The 24638-nt window shown below is 36.5% G+C and overlaps 2 protein-coding genes across 17 annotated transcripts in view; one reads left to right on the plus strand and one right to left on the minus strand.

Moving 5' to 3' along the window:
* The window catches only part of TMEM164 (transmembrane protein 164), a 93185-nt gene that overhangs the window by 41716 nt on the left and 26831 nt on the right, over positions 1-24638 (plus strand). For 4 of the 7 annotated variants that reach the window (XM_048070637.2, XM_067004987.1, XM_048070636.2 and 1 more), the window contains one exon: positions 121-6072. In XM_048070637.2, coding sequence (XP_047926594.1) covers positions 121-327 — 207 coding nt within the window. In that variant the 3' untranslated portion in view covers positions 328-6072. Of the gene's footprint in view, positions 1-120; positions 6073-7050; positions 7092-18096; positions 18146-24638 lie in introns of those variants that run through there. The other 3 variants (XM_048070640.2, XM_048070643.2, XR_007165791.2) reach the window with 2 other exon arrangements.
* AMMECR1 (AMMECR nuclear protein 1) overlaps positions 10520-24638 on the minus strand; it is a 104544-nt gene continuing 90425 nt past the window's right edge. For 2 of the 10 annotated variants that reach the window (XM_048070633.2, XM_067004985.1), the window contains exons 5-7: positions 18125-18215; positions 16356-16452; positions 10520-13222 (exon numbers count right to left, since the gene is read on the minus strand). In XM_048070633.2, coding sequence (XP_047926590.2) covers positions 13108-13222; positions 16356-16452; positions 18125-18215 — 303 coding nt within the window. In that variant the 3' untranslated portion in view covers positions 10520-13107. Of the gene's footprint in view, positions 13223-16355; positions 16453-18010; positions 18216-24108; positions 24309-24638 lie in introns of those variants that run through there. The other 8 variants (XR_010834744.1, XR_010834746.1, XR_010834747.1 and 5 more) reach the window with 6 other exon arrangements.

Genomic DNA, 24638 nt, shown 5'->3' on the forward strand with positions numbered 1-24638 from the left:
TTGAACAAAGGATTGTCATCTAAGCAATTTTGATCATTACGGTAAATTACCATTTTCAGTGTCTGAATCAATGCAACACAAAATATTGTTAATTTATAAATCTGTTGTCCCTTTCCCTAGGTTACAGAAGTGAATTTGAACAACATGTTATGCCCAGCCATCTCAGATCCTTTTTATGGGCGCTGGTATCGAATCTGGGCATCTGGACATCAGACAGTCATGACTATGACTCATGGGAAGCTTGTAATCCTACTGTTTTACAGTGCTGTCCCCATCTTTAAATGTAGCGTGGACTTGCTTAGACTCCCAGCTAAGAAAATAGACTGAAATTTCTCCCCATGGAGTAGTACATACAGGAAGCAGAGACACCTATATTCATACTGGAAAACAAAGAGGAGGGATGAGAAGACAGTGCGTTTATATTTCTCCCCACAGTTTATTGCCTCAAAAACACCTCTGTTATCAATTGAGGGTTCTTCTTTTAACTGCTGTTTCTCACTGCCTCTTGCCAATGGCAAAATTAGTGGCCTTATTCTGGAAAAGGTTCGTGTTTTATATATTTTGTGTAGATTACAGTAGAATCATCTTGCTAATCCACCCTTTAAAATTAGGCCAGGATCTGTCCACATTCCAGCAAAGAGAGTGGCAGTGCTACCTCATTTTGACGACTTTTCCACTAAACATTAGTACAGTTATAATCACAGAATAGGAAGGAAAGCTGAATTACAACTCTCCAATGATGTGAACAGAACACAGCTTGAAGTGCATTATCCTGGCTTAACTCTTAGCACTTAAATGTTGCAAAATGGTCACAGTGGAATGATGTACACGTGATCTCCCAGTCATAGGTGCAAAACAGTGAGGTTCTACTGTATTTTCATTAAGCTGGTTGAAAATATTGGGGAACAATAACTCTTTCAAAAATCATGGTTTTTTTTAGCCGACTACTTTGTTTCTTAAGCTGCTGAGGGTAAGTATCTGTCTGCTGAGGTCCCATCAGATCTTGATGCTTTGGAGATGCTTTTTGAATAAGTGGAAGAACACATTGAAATAATTTCAAAAGCCCATGTTACACATAAGCTACAATAGATATTTCATCCACTGTTCTGACCTGCCTTTAAACAAAATGTTTTTTGGCACTTAATTTAGACTGGAGAGAGAGTGGGAATACAGAGTCCAATGTAAACAGAGTTTTATTTTTTTTTACTTGCAGTATCTTGAAACATTCCTCCTCTGTGCTCTACCCTGATTCTTAATAGAGTGATTAATGAAGAAACAAAATGAAACTATTTTCTTTCTCTATGACTCTAATATGTTCTGTACACTTTTTAAAATATAGGTACAAAAAGGAATGTCAAGTTAGCACAGGACTGAAAAAGCTGTGTTCCAGTTTACTAGTATGACTAAATTTTCTTGTCAACCTGTGTTTTGGAGTAGAACAGGATGTAGGTAGACAGAATTATAAATAGTAAACTGGCTAAGGGGAAAAACTGTTGGGCAGGAAGCTGGGAGGGCTTTGCTGTGTTCCTCCAGATAGCTAATTGCAAGCCTATTGTTGTGCAGCATGTGCAGCATTTCAGGGCTGCAGGGATTTTGTTGTACAAAAGTTTTTTGCCATTTATAGATTATTTGCATTGCGTTGTTGTAGCTGTGACTTGTAAGATTAAAAACAAAACCATTGTACCTCCTCTGGATGGATCACCCGAATACATACTCTGATGTGAAGGTACAGTCATTTATACCTCAAGAAGAAAAGTAAGAATGATAAGTGGTTGACTTTTTTTTTTTTCTTGTAAGATAAGTTTTCAGTGGAGAGGGAACAAATGGCTTCTCCAAATATTTTTCACCCCACATGGTTTTATTTTTAAAAAAAAAAAGTAGATCTCAATTAGAAGTACTTTGTTCTACATTTGAATTTACGAACTTGCTTCTGGCTTTCTTCTGTGCCTATAAACTAAATACCCTGTACTATCACAACTTGAGAACACGAGAGCAATCTAAACTATCTGTCAAGCATGGATAGCTAGTCCCAGTTATAGACTACACTACTCCTTGTGCTCTTACTCAGTGTGTAGGTTGAGAAGACTAAGCACCTGATACTAAGAAGTACCAGCTCAGAGAGTTCACTGGCAATTGTTGATCCTGCAAATGTCTAAGTAGGTACTGAACTTCGCTGAGTATCCCACTACTGCCTCAGTAAAGCTGGGCATATGTTGCCTAAGTAGTTGTGGAGTGGGGCCTAAAGAAAAAATGCATTGGTACTGAAGGCTTGAACCCATCTGTGGAAGACCACTTAATTAGCTGCTGAAGTACTTCAAGAGAGTCAGTATTGCATCTGCAGTTGATGAAATACAGGATGTTGCTGGGAGATGCTAAGATGGGCACTGCTGGATGTTAAAGCATGCTCTCTATTAATATACTTCATCTCCTATGAACAGCTAAATGTAGTGTTTCTGCCCTCCCCACAGTTACTGTCAACTGTATCTTGGTTTGTTTATTACTAATTTGGCAAAATGCCTTGGGTTGGATCTAGTCTGCTTTAGAAAGAATGTTTGGTATAACAGTAGGATGATTTTGCCAAATTTTGCAAACACTAGCGTTATAATTTACCTAATTTGAATCACTATTTTTGAAGAATCTTTCCTGTTTATTTTTTTCTTCAGAATATAATATTCAAGCTACTAGGAAAAAAAAAAGTTACATGAGTGTAATGCCTTCCCGCCTCCCCCCCCCCCCCCCCCCCAAAAAAAAAAAAGCCAGCATTTCCTATCTTCTGCAGTCATATGCTTCAGGGCATTCATTCTAACCAGGTATAAAACAGCTCCTCTTTCTCACCAGTGACTGCCTCTGGTCAATTAAGACTACAGAAGCATTTATGTAAGCTCAGGTGTCTCAGTGCAGGCTCTTTTCTTGGAATGCAAAGCCCTTCTGACTGACTTAAAATTGAAGAGCAGGAATGGTGACTACAAATACAGCCACCACTATGGGAAATTCCCTAGGACAATTTGGTTTCTGTCTTGTGCTGGGACTCCCAGTCTTCTCTGTTACACTGGTCCAGTTGTTTTGAGCCACACTAGCCATTCTGGGCACAACGTCACAACAGCTAACAGAACAGTTCATCACAGCCAAAGGAAAACTCGTATTCCCTTTCCACACCTCACCTGTGCAGGTTTTGGTATCTGAACTGTTGTTTTTGCTAAAATGGCTAATTGAATGTGGTAATTCAGCAAAGAAGTAGAGAGCAAAACTACTACACTCAGTAAGGCTGTTCTGAGTGTCAGAAGAGTGGTGCCACTGGGATCATGAGGGAGGGCAGCAGTCAGAACCTCTTTGTGACGGTAAGCTGTGTTGACTTCTTTGCTTGATGTCTTCTGTTGATGAAGTTGGCCAAGTTATTGTTCCCCCTGCCCCTTCCTGAAGGTTATTTTTAAATGTGGTATTTCAGTTTGGTTTATGGGATGGTTCCCCAGCAAGCTATGTCAGCACAGCTGAGACGTGAGCTTCATGTATGGGGAAGAACAGGGCAGAAAAGGAATGAACTTCATATCCGTTACTCCCCAGCTGTCTCGGGTAGCTGTTTGGAAGATGCATCTTACAGAGCTTGTTCAGTATGTAGGATATTAGTTTGAACAGGAAAGCAGAATACTTAACCTCCATGTAGGAATATCTGTTTTCTTCCCTGGCAGATTTTCTTTTCCCTTAGCGGTTTATTTTGTGGGCAGTTATGCTGTACCGGTGATTTCTTTGCTTGCTTTTATGCTGGAAATTAAAGAGTAAAACTATGAGGTTTTACACTGGAGCAGTGCAATGTGTGATCGAAAGGGTAGTCCTGGCCCTCCCTAGTCAGATGTTCCTGAATCTTTTATCTCAGTGCTCACAGTTACGAAGATATTAGGGGCACATATGGTGCACAGCCAGAGGCTGGCCATATAGCCCAACAGACTGTTCCTTTCAGTAGGGGCCTGTATTTTAGAAGTGCTTAAGCTTGGTTATAAAAACTCACCCTGAAATGGCTTGATTTGCTGTCCATGAGCGAGTCATGTACAATACCAGAAAAAAATCTTGTGTAGTGCTTCCATCTAGATTTCATCTAAGTTATGTGTTCAGCTGTCTGAACAGAGCCTTCTATTCCAATTTTTAGTACATAGACACTCCAAACAAAAGAAACGAGGAGCAATGAGAATAGACTGTCACTCACTGGCAGAAAGGATAGTCAAACTTACTTCCAGGTATAGACATCAATGAAGCACTAGTAACTACAGCAAAATTGTTTATGGATTAGATTGTTTATGCAGCACTTCAAAGCACAAAAACGAGCAACTACAAATTCTGCATCCACCATAACTTCAGGTGATAGCCTGTGAATACTGAGATTACTGTGTCAATGATTGTGCCAAGGCTTTAGCTGTCCAGGACATATGCAGCATCTTTTTTTTTTTTAAGGCTTCAGACACTGTAGGCAGTATTTGAGCTATATCTATTTTGTTTAACTTCCTTCTCTTTAAGCACCAAAGAAGAATTTGCATCTTGTTTCTTTTTGAAGGGTGAAAACTACCAGCTCTTGATCATACTTAAAAATTAATTAAAACCCCTGTCTGTGACCACAACACCCATACTTGGGGTTTGGTTCAGCTTCTTGTGGGCTTTAATTACAAGCAGCATTTTTCAAGCCCTTGTGCTTAAAGCATAGCTACATTGCTGAAGCTGGGAGACATAAAACGTCAGTTCATTTGCATACCTTTATTTTATACAGTACCTCATGGTAGATCTATCCCTCTGTCTCTGACCAGAATCAGGGTTTTGATATTTCTGTATATTTGATAATAATTTGTAAAGCGTACCTGTATTTTCCTTTCAGAAATGGCTACTTGCAACTGTTCAAGTACTGTATTTTACTCTTAGATCCTAATTCTTGTGTCTAAACTACAGGCATGTGTTTCCTATGCATTTATACCTAATGGCGACCATAGATTGTGTTATTTTTCTTGCTGTTGCAAGTCATAGAATGATTTGGGCTGCAAGAGACCTTGAAGATTGTCAAGTCCAACCATCAGCTTGACTTACGGAGTCCTACCACTAAACCATGTCCCTTAGCGCCATGTCTACACGTCTCCTGAATACCTCCAGGGATGGGGACTCCACCACATTCCTGGGCAGCCCAGTCCAATGCTCGACCACCCTCTTCGTGAAGAAATTCTTTCTCATGTCCAATCTAAACCTCCTCTGGTGCAACATGAGACCCTTTCCTTTTTGCATCCTATCACTTGTCACCTGAAGTTGGTTCATTAGCGGTGGATTCTTAGGAATTAAAAGCTCTAAAAAGGAAAAAAGAAAAAAAAAAAAGGTGGGCATATGTCAGCCCTTCTGTTAATAGCTGGAAGGCTTCTACAGGCAGACAGGTCAATGTTAATGTTTTCATTTTTACAGTGACAAGATACATAACAAATCTGTTCATTTTTGTGACCTCATACTCAAGATGCTATTGTTGTATATCTATATTGCAGCTTTTAGTAATTTAGTAAAGCCAAGCTGTTTTTAAAATGATGTTATTTTTCTGCAGGGTCAATTTTGTACTTTTTTTTTTTTAAATTATTCCTGCATTTACTGAGTCATTATCTCAATGCTGCAGAGGATGCAGCAGGCAGAACGGTAAGCGTACCCACACCACTCTTGCCAACCAAACTGCGCCAGGGAGCTGGAATTGCTCAGGTACTGGACTGATGCACAAAGCAGTCTTTGGAAACTTGCAGTTCCTCTTACCGAACCCTCTAGTTCAAGTGTGCTGTTACCCAGGCACAGAATGGAATGGCAAGGGCAAGGATGGATGTGGAGAGGTTCAACTTCCACATATGCTGTTAGTTCTGAATAATTTGTAAGAGTGTTATAAATTTTGTAAACTTTTTAATGTGCTAAAACTTGGTAATGAGGTAACATTTACAAATAAGGGGTAATTTGTGAACTTGTTTTTGTATTTTGGTCTGATCTTTTGTGTTGTTGTACCCTAAGTCCAGCTCACTGGGCAAATAGTTGTTAAACCTTTGAATTAAAACAAATAAATGCATTTTAACGGTACTGTACAGTTTTGTCATCATTGTAATCATGCTAGGCACTGAGTCTGTCTTGCTCATTATTTTCTGAAACTAAGTAAGAAAACTGAAGTTGATGTTCCACTTCTGTTTGTAATATTAGCAGTTAGTCATAGAGAGATGCATCAAATCAGATAAGAATACAGACTCTCCTGTTTTAAGCAGTCTGTACTGCTTGAGGTAGCTTACCTTGCAGGTAGCAGTTCCTTTAAGTGAGAACAATGATTACCAGGGTTTCTTTTAAACATCTGAGTATGACCTGTGCCTGTTAGTCTAGCAATCAACACAAGCCAAGCCTGAGTTTACTGGTAGACCTCACTGCAGGACATAAATCCTTTAGTTGCTATTCATACGTTCTCTGTCCATGTCCCATAGGTTTAAAAAAAAAAAGAAAGAAAAGAAAAAAGCTCTGGAAACAGTATTATGATGTCTTCTACTTTTCTTTCAATTTTCTTTCCACAACTGTGGTAGAGTCTTTTTTAATTTCCTGTTCTGTTCTAAGTCACTTCAGGAGAGGAATATAGAACAAGTACAAAAGTTTTCAGCTCAAAATTTTAAGTACATTAATTACAGTAGCATTCTAGCCAGTCTCACACCATAAGCAATGGAAAAGTTGTTCCATCATTAATGCACTCCTGAAATGTTTCTGGCCATAATAAAAAGGACTTTTAAGTACCATGCAATAAATATTGTGACCCAGTAGAGTCTCAGACAACCAGTTACATCATTATGTAAATTTCCTGAAAGAAAGAGAATACTGGATATGCTTGAGTTTACTATATATGTATTTTAGATGTTTTAAGTTTTCACCTAGTTGGAGAACAGAACCAATTCCCCAGCTTAAATTCTCTTGAAAGACTGGTAAGTCCTTACACATAAGTCTTTAAAGCAGCTTAAGTAGAAATTTAGTGTAAAGTACATTATGAAAACCTGAAATGAACTAACTAAGCAATTTCCTTTTCAGGCACTGCTAATTATCCTCTACAGCACTCAACAACTCTAATTGTAAGTCAGCTTTTCATTGTTTAATATCAACATATACGTAAGAATAAGCAAATCACCACTTCTGAAACATCCCTAATACTCAGCACTATTTTGCTAATTTGTTTTTTGTACTGTGTTAGCTACATAGCTGGCTGAAGGAAACTTTTGGTAGGAAAGTTAACTAGCTGGACATCTCAATGAACTGTGAGTTTCAGGTCAATTTAATGATACAAAGTCTGTAAAATACTAAAACCACTATTTACGCAAGCTTTTTCCTGTTAGAGTTAATTTTTATCTTCTAAAAATAAAATCTTTAAGCATCAGTCAACAACAGCTAAAGATGACTTTTTTTTGGGTAACCTATTACAATTGAATAAGCCAAAGGCAAACAAAAAGATTTCCAAATTCAGATCTGAATTCCAGGGCAACACTAGAAATTTCTTGCTTTGTCTCAGGAGTTGTCCTGCAGAGGAAAACATACTCCCTTTAACTCAAACTCAGTAAAATGTGTCTCAGTACACTAGGCACTTGGCTCAGGGAACAGTTTTCCATGTCATTTTTACATGCCTGTCATCTGGTCATCCTGCGTTTTGCCATCAGCTGGAGTGTTAGTCTGTTGCTTCACAGGAACACACTCCTTTCCCTTAGTAAATAAAACATCCCCTTGATATTATGGGTATCTACACCAACGTCGACATCTGCCAAGCTTTCCTCAGCCACTGACACACACCCCAGAAAGCTCTGCTACCATGTCAGAGGTACTCCAGGGGCACCGAAAACTGGTGCTGACGGTTAAGACTGTTGGTGAACCAAGGGTTCAGGCATGCTGTTTTCACTGGATCAGCTTAAGTTAAAAACAACCAACCAAAATAACCTATATATATATATATATAAAAAAAACAAACAAACAAATGAAAACCCAACAAAACCAAACCAACCAACCAAACCAAAGTTTTAAAAGTAGCCCTACTTTGTGGGGAATGGAACAGGACTTCTTACTTGATCTTTCATATTTCACAGGACCCCTGCAAAAATCAGTGCAAACCCTGCACTATATTTTTTTTCCGTAAAACGTGGCAGTCTATACATTAACTACTTATGTCATGCAAGATAAAGAAATCCCTTATGACAAAGCTAGCCTAGATATTCTTTCAAATCACACCTGTAAGAGTAATGTGAAGAAAATACTGAAATTATTTCAGGTGAGAGCAAGATACTCTTTAATACACATTTTGCTGCATTAATCCGTTGACTCATGTTCCTTTACTAGTGCAGGCAATGTATTGGTTACACCAGTGTAACTGGTTTTGCAACCAAGTTTTGTTTAAAGAATTTGAAACCAATTCCACCTCTCAGAGAATAACAATTCCGTATTTACTGGACGAAATTCCGTATTTAAAATTTGATGTAAAAAGTGCAAAACTGGACCTGAAACGCAGATATAATTTGGAGTGCTCAGTAACTCACTTCTGAATTATGACTGCAAGCTGCACCTGCCCAACCAGTTCCTACAGCAGGCAAAACGAAAAGCCAGAATTAATCACAGGAAAATATTCCTAACACGGCATTAGCCTTTAAAATTAACACTAACTGCGAATGCGTAAATAAAAAAAGAAAAACAAAGTGACAAAGTCGCACAATTAAGCAGAGAAACATAAAAAGAAATGGTGATTCTTTTTCCTTATTTTATTGGGTAAATGATTTAAAAGGTAATAACAATAGTGTTAAAACTACTACAATATCTTTCCACAGCCATATCTCACAGACCCACAGATAACCTTCTATATATATAATTTTTTTTGCTTTTTCCTCATTTTATCTTTTTAAGCCATACTTATATTAAAATGCCCATTTCAACAGTTTCTTCACACTAATAGCAATTAAATGTGGAAGGAAGGAGGATCTAGTTATAACGGAAGGGGGTTCAGGTAATCTGATATAATTGTAATCAATCAAGTTACTAAGAAAGGAAGGAAAAGAGAGAGGCTTTGTAAGCTACTCCAGGTAGCCCTAAGCCCATTGTGTGTCACCACTGCATTAGATAACTCAAGATGCTGGTGAACAGTTAAATTTTTTTTTGTAACATATAAAACGCTAAAATAACTTAGAAACTAGATCCAAATATTTTGAAAAGAATCAACTTTGATATACAAAAACAGTCATAAGTTGTTACAAAAGTTTCAAACAAAAGTTTGTTTTTTCAGTGCGTTTATGTACCAGCGCAATTACTGGGTCCAGAGCAAAGAAAGAGGTTTTTAGTTTTTTATTTTTTATTTAACAGTAATAAAAAACGAGGAAAACATATCTTTGTATATAAAGAATCATTGCTGGTCTTAAGAATAAATGTAACCAGAAACCCTTTAAATCTGAGAGGCACACTTTGGGTTTCCTTTTTTCTTTTTTTTTTTCTTTTTTCTTTTTTTTTTTTTTTTAAACATAAAAGGAAGGTCACCAGTTTATTTAAATGGAGGAGATACTCAGACTCCCCAAATAAACTTAATTCAATTAACATCACTAGCAAAAATCAGTTAGAAACTGTACAAAAATAAAAAAGTTAACACATTTAATCCTGCAGGGATTTTGTAAGGACTGGAAGGCAGGCTTTAGGAGCAGCATTTGGGCATGGCTGGAGGCTTCTTTGGTTCGATCTAACACACACAAGAGATGTAACCTACTCCAGACAACAATTTTAAAAACCCGCACATTTGAAGACAAGTAAAGAGGTCCATATACAAACGCCAGGGTGTGCAAAAATGGATTTGACTGTCTTGATTTCATAGTGTATCTGAGGTCAGAACTCTCATGTGCCCTCCTCCTGCTGTGACCAACATTTGGGGTTGAGATGGTGAAAAGTCAGTGCTACAGCAGTCTAGACAGAAGGAAGGCCACTTGAGGCACGACTAAGCAATAGTTTCATGTCAAGTCCAGTTTTTTGTTTGTTGTTTTTTTTTTTTTTTTAACTTTTTAGTTTATAGAAGAGGGTTTTTAGGAACATTAAGCAAAAGAATTAAAAAATAAAATATTTTTAATGGAATAAGGCAAATGGATTAGTGCTTATCAAAAATTAGCATTCCAACTTAAAAACAGTGAAATTAACTGCTTGGTTGTACCTTAACTTTTATAAAGTACCCCAAATAAAATAACAATAAAAAAAAGATCTGTATCTAAATCCAGCAATATATCTAAAAGGGTAATAAACATAACTATGAGGGAATGACACTTGTGAAAGCAATTGTTGATTAGCTTTAAGCAAACAGACCTGTTCTGTCCCAGTGCATGTCACAGTGAACTGCACATTTTGTACAAATAAACCCACAATTACACAGAAACAATCCATAGCATTTTCAGCACTTGCATGCTGAGGAGGTAGGTGCCCTAGAAACACTGTAGATAAACTGATTATTCCAATCTCTTCTACAAAATACCATACAATCTGATTGACCACAGACTTTGTAACAGTTTTTTTAATTAGTGATACAAAACTCTGGTCCAGAAGGGTCTGGCATTAACTCATTTCAAAAGCACACCTTTACAGTTTGTATAACACCCTTTTAACTATATTTTTAAGCAACAGCTACTAAGATATAGACAAAAATGCATTGTGCATTATGCTGTATACAAAAAGGAGACAAAACTATCCTTTTCCCCCCCAAGCCATGGTGGGAAGTATTGCTGACCTTGTCCTTAAAAACCTGCAGGATTGTTTATTCATCAGTATATCATTATTACACTGGTAAGAAATTCTGTATAACATCTGCATATATCGAAGATTTTTTAAAAAATCTGATATGATTTTAGATCCGCATGACCAGTCACGTGACCTGCTTGAGGTTGATTAGCACCTTTCAATACATATATATTTTTATATATAATAGATCTTTTTAAAAAACTTCTAACAATGAGCTCATACAGAAGCATGAGCATGCTGTAACGAGATGACAGATAAAGATGGGGTTGGATGACTTTTTTTTTTTTTTTTGCAGCAGAATGATTCAGTTTGTGCTCAGTTTCCCTATAAGGGCAAGGAAAAAACAAAACAAAACAAAAAACTTTATCAGGTAGCCACTTGTTCACAATTTCCACTTGAAGACAAATCCATTTAAAACTGCTCCCCAAGTAGAAACAAGACAACAGTATCATCCAAAATAGCTTCTGTATAAACATCTATTAATTTCTGCAGCGTCTGCCTGGCACCTCTTGGCTCCTGAAATTTCAGGCCTTCTGCTTATAAATTAAGGCATCACAACTGAAAATGTAAATATTTGGACATCAGATGCTGTGGATGAAGGAATACAAAAGACTTTCTATGAGAACCTCCATATAAATTAAGTGGCAGAGCTAACCTTACATAAGGGATGAGCATAATTTATCCATATCTGTTTTTTGAAACATTTGTAATTGGTCAGACTTTTTTTTTTTTTTAAATTAACTCAATCTTAATTCATCTATTTGAATTATATATATATTTTACAAACATTCATTATTCAAAATAATTGGAATTTCTGCTTACCGTAGTTTACTCACCCATATCAGGAAGGTCTTTTCTATAATAGAGGGGATGTGTTGTCCCCTAAAACATGCGCTGACCTACAACAGGTATTAGTGGGAGTTCTGCAGGCACATAAGCAAGGAGGTAGCTCCTAGCATATACTGGGCTTGCAACTATACCACACGTACCTCTTAATAATCCTATTTTTACGGTTGTTAAAAGTTCTAATCAGTTTTCTTTCTTTACCTCGTGGAGAAGTATCAGAATTATTACACAGTACTTAGAGCTCTCAAGTACTATTCCTGTAATAGACGAGAACATGTAAAAATTATGGCATACTTGTCCTGTGCTCTTTCAAAACACTTTTTTTTTTTTTAAACAAGTTAACTTTACCTAACTATTCATGACTTGATAAAACTCAGCAAGTTCAAAAGCACAAGCAAGAACAAACCAGGGATTTTTCTTTTCTAGAATAAGCTAAAGAAAAGAAAAAGAAAAATACCTCACTTTAAAACAAAATAATCCCAGAAACCCCAACGCCAGAGCAGCGGAGAACTCAATATAGTTTGCTACAATGTCTGGCGCATTTGCTATATTTTTTCTATGAATTGTATATGCAAGTATATAGTAATGTCATAGTCAAAGGCACTAAAATCTAAATCAATTTTCTTCCTAATATGACATCTGCTACTCACCAATCTGCTTTTAAAAACAAATGTGACTCCTAATTTGAGATCATCAGAAAGGCATCATCTCATCACAAATGCATTACTATGACCAGGCTTGGCAGGGCTGGACTGCCCTCAGTTTCCAGCGCAGAATAGGAGATAAATGTATCTAGTATCCTACTGGATTATGTCATGTCCTATCAGTTAGACCACTTGATTCTGAAAATGCTGCTATATGAACTTCACTTCTTATTGTACATTTCATTGCTTCATAACATCCAAAAAAGCATTTTGGATATCAGCCTTCAAATTCTGGCTGTATGTGCTGGATCTGAAGGTCACGTATATAGATAGCTACATGAAATCTTTACCGCCGGGGTGAGATACTGTACACAGAATATTATTAAGAAGGTTATAAAAATGCAATTCATTGTCTAATATAACACCTGAATCTGATATGTTTCATTCCCTGTCAGAGCTATTAATGAAAAAGCCATGAATGCCTTTTTTCTGAGCAAAGAATCCCTAACTGTAATCCTTAAACTCTTCCTTCCATCCACAGTCACAGAAAGCCTTGATTGATATAATTCAATGTTAATGAAGTAGAAATTTAAAATTTCATAAAAAACCCAAGGGCTATATATGCTGCAAAAAAATCTGCAGTGACTCAATAATAAAAAAGTATGGGATCTTTGTAATAACGCAGTTTTTCCTCCCGTTGCCATGATGAGCTTAACGCACCAAGGAGAAGCCTCAAAATGGCAACGGAAACTATCATCATAAAATGGTACAGTAATAGAGATAGCTAGACCAAGAAGGGGCAGGGTCTCCTGGGAAGAGGTCTGCAGAGAGGTCCAGTGACTGGTCATGCGGCTCAGTGTCAGGAATAATGGTTGTATGGTGGAAGGGGGTGCCCAATGCCATTTTGGAAGTGATGATGCTGACGATGGGCAAGGTACTCTGTGTAGCTCATTGTCATCTTCTCACTACGGTACCTAGAAAAGAGCAAAGAGGCAAATGCAAGAACTTTTACCGGGAAGCTAGGAGTAGCACTAAAAATATGGCACTAATTGTACGTTTAATGATGAGAACAGCTCTGTAGTCTGATCTTAGGAATAATACTAACTTCAGTTGCACAAGGGCATGGAGAGAACTACTGTGGTTTTCAGGGTTATTCTTGAATCTTATGACAAGTAAGCGCTTATGAAAAATATTTCAAACATATAGAACTATTAAAAAATGTTGCCTACTACTTTATTCATGATAGAGGGAATTTAAACTTGTGAGGATTTACTGGGAGTGTCCCGTATCATCAGCCAACTCTCTACAGAAAGCCTAGGAGATAAACACTGTAAACAAGCGTTACAGATTTTGGGGCTGTTTTTAAAAAAATCAGTATCAATCGTCTACCAAATTCTGCTCTTAAAATAATCCCAGCTACATTAAATGCAGTTATATCCTTTTTAGACTATATATAGCGGAAAGCAGAATCCAGGCCCTGACAAAAAATACTTCAGATACATTTGCATCAGTATTGTTTGACAAGGAACATCTTGCCACATTTATACTTATCTGTAAAACTGTGAAATCTACATAAAAATAACACTATTGCACATTGCCACAAATTTCACTTAGAAAGACCTTGCATAAGAGATCTTACAGATGAGAGTTGGTGAATCCAGCTACAGTGGTCTAAAATATTGCCACCTCCCCTGTTTATGACATTTCTCTTCTGGAGTTGCTCTGGTTGTTCTTTCCCCTTTTAGGTCTGAAAAAGCACAACACATGCCTCAACCACTTGCACTCACAACCCAACACAAAAATTTAAACTACTGTTGAGTTATCAACTGCAGCAACCGAGGCAGCAAACACATTCGTTTCTGTTGCCCCTTTGCCAGAGCAAAACACCTTACACTTGCAGCTTTTTGCTTCAGTGCACATTTCAGAGCACCAAATAGCCCATATTTACGTGATAAAACAGTGTTGGTTAATGATGTACTGATTTAACAAGTGGTCACTGGTCCTGGCTAAGAGATTAGCTGCAGCACCTCCTGAATTCATGTGAATGGCACACAGCACTCACTGCCCCCAATGAGTAAGCTCATCTGTGAATGAAATCTTCTGCCACTATGAAACTAAACCATAAACTTGGCAATTAATGAAGTTGTTTCTAAGTGGGTTAAAATAAGCCAAAGGCAGCCTTTGTAGAATTAGAGTTAAACAAAAAAAAAGAAATTTACTCTGAACGTTAAAATTTGTTTATTCCACTCATAAGGCCAGTGATTTTGCTACCGTTTTGGATGCTGTGAACCTAAATACACTAAACTGCATACTGTGTTTTGTTCTCATATACCACTGCTTCCAACAAAATCATAGAGCTGGAAGAAAATACAGGCTATATAGAAGTTTGGTGTCTTGGAAGAATATATTCCTCATTTATTGAGGTGTACAGAAAGTCTCATTTCAGAATTCTAGCAATTACTCTTGCCCTCAGTTATCACCACGTATTCTTTTAGAAAAGATAATGAGGTGTACTGGTAAAATAAATGAAAAGGAAATTGGGGTTCTGCATTTGGAAATTTAGCTGTATTCTGTAAGTCCTTCCTCCCTAATTTAACTCTCAGAATAGCTTGTTTGCCTTAGTAACAGCAATTCCACAGTAATCAGGTTCCTCCAAGAAAGCAGAATTCTGAATAATCAATGGGACACAAAGTCTTTCTTCTTCATCCAAAAGACCACTGAATGAAGGAGGGATTCCTCTAATAAAAAAAACGTTATTTTTCTAAGAAATGCTCTGCCTTCTATCTGGGCTAAACATTCACTGCAGCTAAGTAATAGCAAGCCTTGTAGATAGAGATGACAAATGCGAGAGCTGAAAAAAACACAAATCTCAGCTCTTTGTCCTCTACAAGCACATAAATGATCATGAGATTCCAAGTATTTTCAAATGTCTGAAATGAAAGGATTGTGTTTTAATTATTGCCCAGGAAGCCAAGTCTAGCTCACGTCTAGTTGCACTAAGAAGGAAAGAATTCCCAGAGAAATACGTACACAGAAACAAAGGTAATATATACAACATTAAAAAAACTAATCCTGTAACCCTATGAATCCCTAAAAATTGATAAAAGGTAGAAAGGATAACAATTTTGGACAAAGGATTCCAACTAGCAAATTTATTATCTGTATTAATAGTATGTTCATTATCCCCAAAGAAAAAAAGGAACATAAAGGGTTAACAGTCAATACCTCCTTATAACAAGAGATTTATAAAGATCTTTGTTCTCCAAGCATGGAATAAATAGCTAGAGCTCAGTAGTCATTTTATACTGCACAGTTATAAAAATATGACGTTTTAGAGGCCTTCTATCAACATTTACTCTTCCACCACGTAACTGCAATTTTATGGGCAGAATATCTACTACTAATTCTGAAGTATTTTGGTTTGGACCTGCTACCAAGCCCTTCTGAACACATTTTATTAAATGAGCATTACAACAAGTACACTAATGTGTAGGAGTGACAGAGTATGAAATAAAGTATTAGATTCATAGCTTTACTCCTGACGATACCCTGATGCAGTCAAACTAGTACACTGACCGCCATTATCAGCTAGCTAGCTTGGACACCTAGCCTGCTGAGATAAGGAAGAAGCCTATACTCCACAGGAGCCAGTGCTTGCTTTAAGAATTGAACAGGGTCTCCACACCTTCACAGCGACAGACTGAGTGTTCCAAGTGCTCCAATACAAATTGACTGACAATGGCAAGTAATCCTCGTTAATAAAAGCCCCTTGAGATCCATTACAGCTAACGAACAAACTGTAAAAACATAGAGCTAATACACTGCAAAGACTTTTTAGAGTTAAGAATCAAAATACGCAGATGCCCTGATAAATATGTAACATACTATTTAACAACTGTCTTTTCTTTCTTGCTTAATGCCAGTAATCCCTGTTACATTTAATGCAAGGCACAAATATCTCTAGATTCCGTGCTGCTATTGTGAAAAGAAATTGTTAATAAATAAGGGAAAGCTTACTATTAACATCTGAAACAACCACATATCAGGAACGAACACATCACAGCAGTACCAAAACAGGACTTATCTGTCGTATTCCATGATGCATACCTGGTTAGCTTTATGGTTTTCCTGAATTCATTAGTAATTGGAGCTTTGTAGCCTCCTTTCCTCAATAAGGAATCTATCGTTTGAATGTGGTCCCATCCTGTTGAATTTTACAGCAGTAAAAATTAGTGAGAATTACAGCAGTAAGAATAGATGATGCAAAAAATACTGCACAGTATGTAGTGTTATTGATAATACAAGTGCTCTGCTGAAGTTGCATACAAAACATAGAAAATTCTTCCCTGCCTAAGAAAACAGTTGAAGGAAATGTACTGCATAGGATTTCTTTAGGCATAAGGCTTGCTTTACAAACAACGCGTTTTTATCTCATCGTTGAAATATTTTAAAAGCAGACCCACTGTGTCCTAGACTTGGGTTAACAGACAAAATTATACTTTTCTGAAACATTCAGGCATGATCATTAATCACAATCAGTTTATACATCATAAATGGCTACGATGGTATGGAAAAACTAAATTTCTATAAAACTCAAAAGATTTATTAGCTGAACAAGTGGAAAGACATTATTCTTCTCCACAAATGTCACTGTAAAGCTTAGTGATATTTGTAATTTCAGAACTATTATATAGGTGGCTGGTTAATTAAAAAACAATGATGGAATAAAAATCCAGATTCATTATTGTTCTCAAAAAGCCTTCATGTTATTCAAAACTCCTATATATTGATTTTTAAAAGCTTAATATTTCCAAGACAGCTGTTAAGACGTGTTATTTCCAAAAGATTAGTCACACTGAATATTTAAAACAACAACAAAAAAGGGAAGTTCATGGCCTACTATAAGTACTTAGAAATGTAAACACCTCCTCCTAATTCCTGAATTTAAAACAAAACAAACTTGTGTAGGTGATCACCAAAGGTCTTAAAAAAAAAAAACAAAAAAACACTTCTTGAACTGGCCAATCTTAGATTACAAAAGGAGAACAATTGCCTTGGAAAGCATCTGAACTTTTAAGTGATCATTTGGAAACAGAGTTATCTATTAATGATGATTGTTAATTAAGAATTCATCCTATTCCTTTGCTCACCAAATCAAATATAAAAAGGAAAAACAAAAAAAGTGGCAATGCAGAATTTAAACACTGAGACACACTGTCAAGCCTGAAAGAGAATAATGTTAGTGGTAGTCAGAGTTAGTTGCTTAGACCAACAGACTGCTATTCAACAAAATGTACAGTATATATACATATATATTAATTCACAAACTTTAGTCCATCCCTCTATTAAAAGGGACACATTATTTTGGACTTTCAGTATGAAAGTAATTCCCATCCATCCATCCATCCAAAATACCAGAAGTCGCTGTTTATAAAACGAATTAAATACTACAAGAAAGTACCTAACTGAAAAAAACTTCACCTCTGGGAAAAAATCAGCTGTTAAGATCATTGACCAGACATCCTGTAACTTAACAGAGTTTGTGCATGTCTAATATTGTAGCATAACAATTATATGAAAATTTGTAACTTTTGACAACTGTAAAGTTCGTTGACAGCACTGTGGTTCCTCTCCATATTTTGTTTTCCTATAGCTTCACCGTGGTTATGACTTGCTTAAAAAACAGCTACAGTTTACTGAATCCCTATAAGGGGATTGATACAGACATGTAATTGGCATTTTATATAAGAGTCTTTTCTTACAATTAAATATTGCTCCATCATCTGACATCAGTGCAAGGTCAAATATTGCATTTTAGATTTATATGTATGTTTAAATTCTTCACCAGATCATATGAAATAAAGTGCAACAATGACCTTGCTCCTTTGCAACCTCCGGTAAGTAGGTGGCGGTGCGTTTTGATCCTTTTTCATTGATGAATTCTATTCTAATGCCATGTACACCCACCTGCAAGAAATTGGCAGTTTTATTAGTACATTAAAAAAAAATACAAGAGATTTCTAACATGATAAAGGTCAAAATGTGAACCTTTCAATGGTTAATAGCATTTTGCAGAGAATTTCAAAAGATGGTACTGAAGCAAAATCTAATCTCTGAAAGGTGTGTTCGGCTGACAGCCTTGTAAGTCAGTAGCAGCAAAAATATGCTCCTCAGCTCCACCATGGAGCTTCATTTCTGGTCTGAAGGTAAGCCAGCTGAGATGCTAAGTAAGGCAGTTCTGTAACTGGGTTTACTGTCTCCCTCTGACACTGTTGGCAATGTTGTCGCTTATAAAAACACCTGGCTCGAGACACTTGAGACCGCAAGATATAATCTGCGGGCAATCAGACAGCTGGCAAGTCTAGCGGTGCTTCAATTAAGAGCCTTCATTTTGTTTGAAGTAACAACTGAACAGTGAAATATTTGTCACTACCAACTTGAACCTGAAGCTCTCAAAGTTTCTGCTTAACTTTGGAGAGGAAAAGGAGGTATTCCAGAGCATTCAGCTTCAAACTCCCATTTCCATGCTACTAAGTACTCTAATATGACAAAATGCCAGTGTAGGAACCAAAATACCTAATCTCAAGGTGTTAAAAGTATTTTATATATGAGCTGTCAAAAAAAAAAAAAAAAAAAGGCTAGGTACTTTTTCCAGTGCATTAAGAACCCCAGTTTTCAAGGTACAATAACAAATATGTTGCTTTGGAGTTCTGCATGTAAACTCAAAACACTAGTAAACTGGTATTTTAATTTTCATGCCCACATAACTAAGATGTTGTTTCTAATTGAATCCAAAGTTCCCAACTTTGCATGAGGAAATGGAGAGTTTATGTTTAAAAGAGTATCACATGTTATTTGGCATGGTGCTTGTTTTTCAACAATAAATTAGTAAAAAATGCTGTAATAGTTTTTCCAGTGACAACCTACTTTACCGTAAATGCATGACAATGAAAAAAAAAAACAACTAAGGAATATTTCCAAAGCTCTTAATAACCACTTGTTTAATTAACATATTTGCTTTTATTGAGACTTAATTTTTTAAACTTTGTAATCTTTATATATTGTATAAACATGGGACAATGATGGGAAAAGTCTCTCTCCTGGCCAGGCCTCAGTAAGTTTTCTGTGTGAACCCAGTATTCCTCAAGTAGGAAAAATTAATTAGAGACTAACATATTTAATTCACTGCAAATTTCAACATATTTCATTACCTAACATTCATAATGTGCATATATAACCACTAGAAAGATATATACTCTATATGGTCAGATGATGTGATTATAAACCCAAAGAATCTGAAAGTAAAAAGCAACAGTGTTAAAGCTGAAATCTACCTAGTTTATCCCTAGGATAAGAACAGAGTAAGTTTTTGCAGCTCTAAGGACGCTCCAAATGAAGATCAGAACTTAAGACCTAAATATCTCATTCTAACAATGTTCCTTTGTACATTTGCTCATATCAATTTTAAAAGGCTTTTTATTAGAACAGAAAAAAGTAGATATGAAATTAAAGGAACATTATTTGAGATTGCCCTAAAACATAGCTTGCCTCCGGCTTCCTGGAAAGTATCAGGTCAGTCCTCTAAAGTTCAAGACCTTCTGAAATTTCATCTCTGTCTGTAAACTACAAAGTGTGATTAGATAAAGATTGGGTTGTTCTATTGTGTAAGGTTGTTACTGTGTGGATTGGTGTAGCTAACTTTCAAAAGCAGACAATAAGCAGCAGATGGGAAGGATCCAACAGCAGTTACAAAGGTATGACATGTAGTTAAAAAGGTTAGCTAATATATGTTACTTACTTTTAAACCTTAAACAAAAGTACTCCCTCCCCACCCCCCAAACAAAAAACAAAACCAAAACACAAGAACAGTGTCTACTTACAACTTCTAGAAGTTATTTCATGTGGCCTTTACATGGGATCATTTTCAGGCTATTAAGCTTATACAAATTTCCGATCTGCTTCTACTAGGCATTTCTTAGAAATGTCACTCAGTCTTTTTTAAGGCAACATCCTAGGAGAATGCTGACATTTTGATTTGTGAACTATCAGAACAATACATTAGCGATTTTACTTCCTCCCCTGAGTAAAAGAAGATGTGTAAGAAAGATTCATCAGTAAGGCTATCAAATTGGTGGTGGCTCATGGTGGTGGTTCATGGTGGCTCATAACCCCTTCCATCAACACAAAGTAATTGTTTTTATTACTATACATGGGGAAAAAGGAGGATCTGATTGTTCTTAAATGGGAACTATCAATTGAAGCACAAATCACCAAGTTTTCTGTATAAACTTTGTTGATAAAGTCGATTATGTGGCAGTGAAACAACTACTACTGTAACTGATGGAAAATTGGATTTACTTGGAAAAATGAATGCTAGTCTTATAACAGCAACATCACATTAACTACCTATGCATTTGGCTGATTTCATAACCGTATACATTCAATTGCGTAAGCCCTAAACCCAAATGGCTTGTTTTTGCACGCCTTCAAACCCTGCATAGTATTAGATTCCAAATTCTATACATTTTTTGCATAACAGTGATCCTGTAGTATTCATGAGATATTAACCAGAATCACTAATGATGTGTTAAGTATGATGCTACATTCAAGCAGTAGGTAATTGCATTATACTAGATGTTTCCCATTAACCAATTTAATAGATTTTTAGGCCCATATCCATGGAGGAAAAAAGCAAAATGAATAAGGCAACACAATTGTGCCCACAATTTCTCTGGTTGGGAAAATTTCACAGCGTTCTGTGAAGCATGAATTCCAACTGCACAGCTAATTAAGCAGTACTTTTAGTCCAGTATAAACGGCTTTCCATTGTTTAGCTCCAGTTAAACAAAAACAGGCCTAAGTTAAAAAAACGGAAACCACACACGAGCATACTAAGAATGATCCACACTAAGATAGGCATGGGCTCAACTACAGCGATTTGACTTCCTCAAGAGACCAGCACTGATGAAAACTTCTGTGAAATTTCCCCAAATATTCCCTCCTAAGATGGGAGGTAAGTGGTAGTTACATGTTTGGAAGACATTAACTGGACTGTAATTTGCCTACCAGGCTCAGCTCAGAACTTAAACAAAGCCTGTGGCTTTCTTCACAAACTAAGATTTCTGATTTACTACTGGCAAATTTTCCTGAAATAACATCTGTGCCATCCAGAAAAACAAGTCAAACTATCTTCTTCAGCAGATGGCGTTTAAGTTCTATCTTAAGTTATATCTCTATGTATCACTACATACAGCTATCCTTCTGAGCTGCAAAAAGACCATACAATTGTAAAAGAATATACATTTTTGGTGAAAAATGAATAGGAATCTATTTAGACTACTTTGCTATTGGGAAACCAAAGTCAGACGAGGATAGACTTAAAAATGCAGCAGCCAGTCTCCTCCAACAGAAATATTTCTATAGGGTTTTTTATAGCATGAAATACTGTACAATATGCATCCAATACTTTTGGATATAAACTTTTTGGCCTCGTGTACAAGTAGACAGAGACTACTTAACACTAAGTCCAGAGACTACATTAATTCAAAAACACAGACCTCTCCCTAAATCTAAGGATTATATGAAACTAGAAGTGACCGCAACAGAACTTCAGACTTCGTTGTGTATTTTACACATATTCATATTCATTTACCCATCTAAAGATGGGACAAAAGAGATGCACACAATATTTATTTTTTGCTGAAGGCTTCTGTCACTTGCTAGATTATTGCCCATAATATCTATCTATATCCATATCTGTGTACCTATCCATATCTATTTCAGTTGGTTTAACAAAAAATTGTTCCAGAATCTACCCCAAAACCGATGTTCAGGTAGCTCTTCTGTTCAACTGCCTGGTTCTGACTGAGTTCCAAATACAGTTTACAAACCCGCTCCTCTCGTTCTGATTCCATACTGAGAGGAAGAAATAACGTTATTCTTGTTAGACTGCCAGTGAGGAACTGGGATAAGCATCTAAAACATCAAGTGTTGCTGAAATTTAACTGTCTAGTCCACTGTGAAGTAAATTATCAAATTATTGCTCTGTTCAGTTTTATCTACTGCACTGAAATCTATAGATTTACATACATTAACACCAGTTAGTTTAAGATGAATTGTAAACATTTTTTCAGAAATACATTAAAAGCAGGTAACAAAGAACCTATTATGAAGTATCCACATTGAATGCCCGAGCTGGAGTAGTGCAATACACCCTTGGTGGTGGAAGCAAGTGTCTTTCTGTTTCTTAAGTTCACTCAATATTTGCTGTTCTTCACTTGAGACTAGAAACGTGGCTTGATGTGCAGTCCTTTCTGCCTGCATGCCAGGTAACGTGCAACAAACTCTGCTTGCCTTGCCTCTCGGTTTTACCAGTACGAGCATTCATGTAACCGATGAACCAAACCAGGCTGTTTTGATGTGTGGCTTTTTACTGACTTGCGGTTTATCAGCTCAATCCTTGAACAGTGGCAAGCTAGAAACATTTTCAGACAAATAAATTAGCCTATAGCTTACAGAGTATTCCTTATGATACCATATAATGTAATATCTTTCCCATTTACTTACTGGAACTTGCTCTAAATGAATGCGTCTGGAAACATAACATTTCAGATTAAGCGACTATTTCTACTTACTAGAAGTTGACCCTACTTTTTATTAGTGGAATTCTTCAGCTTTTTAGCCTTCTATCTGTACCAAATATGCTGGTTTATTTCTCATCTTTATTAGGGCTTAAATATTACATTCTGATTTAATAATGGAGGCAAAAGGCTATTAAGGAGAAATGCTCTCCAATTCATGACATGTATTCTTTTTTTTTTTTAATGTATCCTTTACATACATGGAATCACTGAATATTGTCCAAAGAAAATAAAACATTGAGATCAAGACTCTTTCTTCTCTGTTCTAACAAATATAAGCTCCAAAAGTTGCTGGTGCTGCTGCACTTCAAGGAAGAGGAAGCACTAACAGGAAGAAGTCCCACAACTCTTAAATACACTAACTTTGTCAACAATGAAAAGCCACCTAAAACTATTTAAACTAATATTTAAACCAGCATATACAGACTAAAGGCCTTTTGTATCAACACAGCAAGCACACACAATTCTGTAGATTTTACTTTACTGAAGAACAGCAACTTCAGGACAAAGATGTCTTTCAAGGTATTTTAAGGAACAGCAGCTGATAAATTCTGGTTATTTATTACCCTGCTGGAATTAAAATAACGTTTTCCAAAAAGATTCTTATTGTAATGACATACGTCTTAATGTTTTATGACATTTTAGTAGGAAAACTGGAGGAGGGTCTGAATTAGCAAGACAGAGTTTACCTTGTAGCAAGAAAACCCCACAGATTCTTAATGAAATGAACAGAAAATATTCTTAGGAAGTGTTCACTTGCTATAAGATGAAAGAGAGAAGATGAATAGAGGCACTGTGCTTTTCTATATTTCTAGAAAACAAGCATGCATAGAATATATACAATATATACAATATTATTGCAATTTATCTTCTAGCCATGCCCTCAAGTAGGGCTGAGAAAGGCTGTGAAACTCCACCCCAGCAGCTACTGGACCGCAGCAATATTTCATGAGTTCTGTCCAGCAGAAATAAGGAAACAGTTCATCCACTCCCAGCATTCATTTCCAAGCCCCACATCTGTTCAACTGCTAACACAGAGTGCAGTTCATATACAGTCACATGCAAGTAAGAATCCTGAATCGTATTTTAGGAAGCGTCTTCATGAACCACTGCATTGAAGTGGTCCTTCAAAAATAACTAGGAGAAGGTACAAACCTTTATAAAAGGTGAAAATGGCAGCAATTTGAAAAGTCATATGGAGCTAATAGCAGTCAACTTACATCTCCTGTTTATTTGGCTGAAGTTTCTGCTGCAAAAGGATCTCTCGTTGCTTCTTACAACTGTAATACTCATTTGTTCAGTTTGGGAATATAATTCATTGATCGGAGAAAAGATCTATCACTCTGCTTCAGGATACAGGAGACACTCCTGGGTCAAACGATCCTGTCTCTAAGCTGCCAAACCAGTGAGTTGTCTGAATCTGCAATTTTGAAATATTGTGACCTCCATCAGCAAATTGCTGAATTAGCTCCCACAAGATCATCAATCCGTAGCATACCTACAGATTTAAGATCTTCTAACCAGGCTGATTCTTAGGATGATCTGGAAATTAGCATTATACTAAACAGAAGATGCAGAAGCCCTCTATAGGTCATATTTTAGACATCCTGAAATATCTTTTTACTATTTAACGTTGCATAACTGCAGCTCCCTTAAAAGAAACATAGATGACATAAGCTATCTCACTGACAGAGGCATGTGCAGGGATGAATCATTGTTTTAAAGACTAACAATTAAAAATGTTATCTTT

The sequence above is a fragment of the Anser cygnoides genome, chromosome 13 (assembly GCF_040182565.1).
Source record: "Anser cygnoides isolate HZ-2024a breed goose chromosome 13, Taihu_goose_T2T_genome, whole genome shotgun sequence".
Lineage (NCBI taxonomy): Eukaryota > Metazoa > Chordata > Aves > Anseriformes > Anatidae > Anser > Anser cygnoides.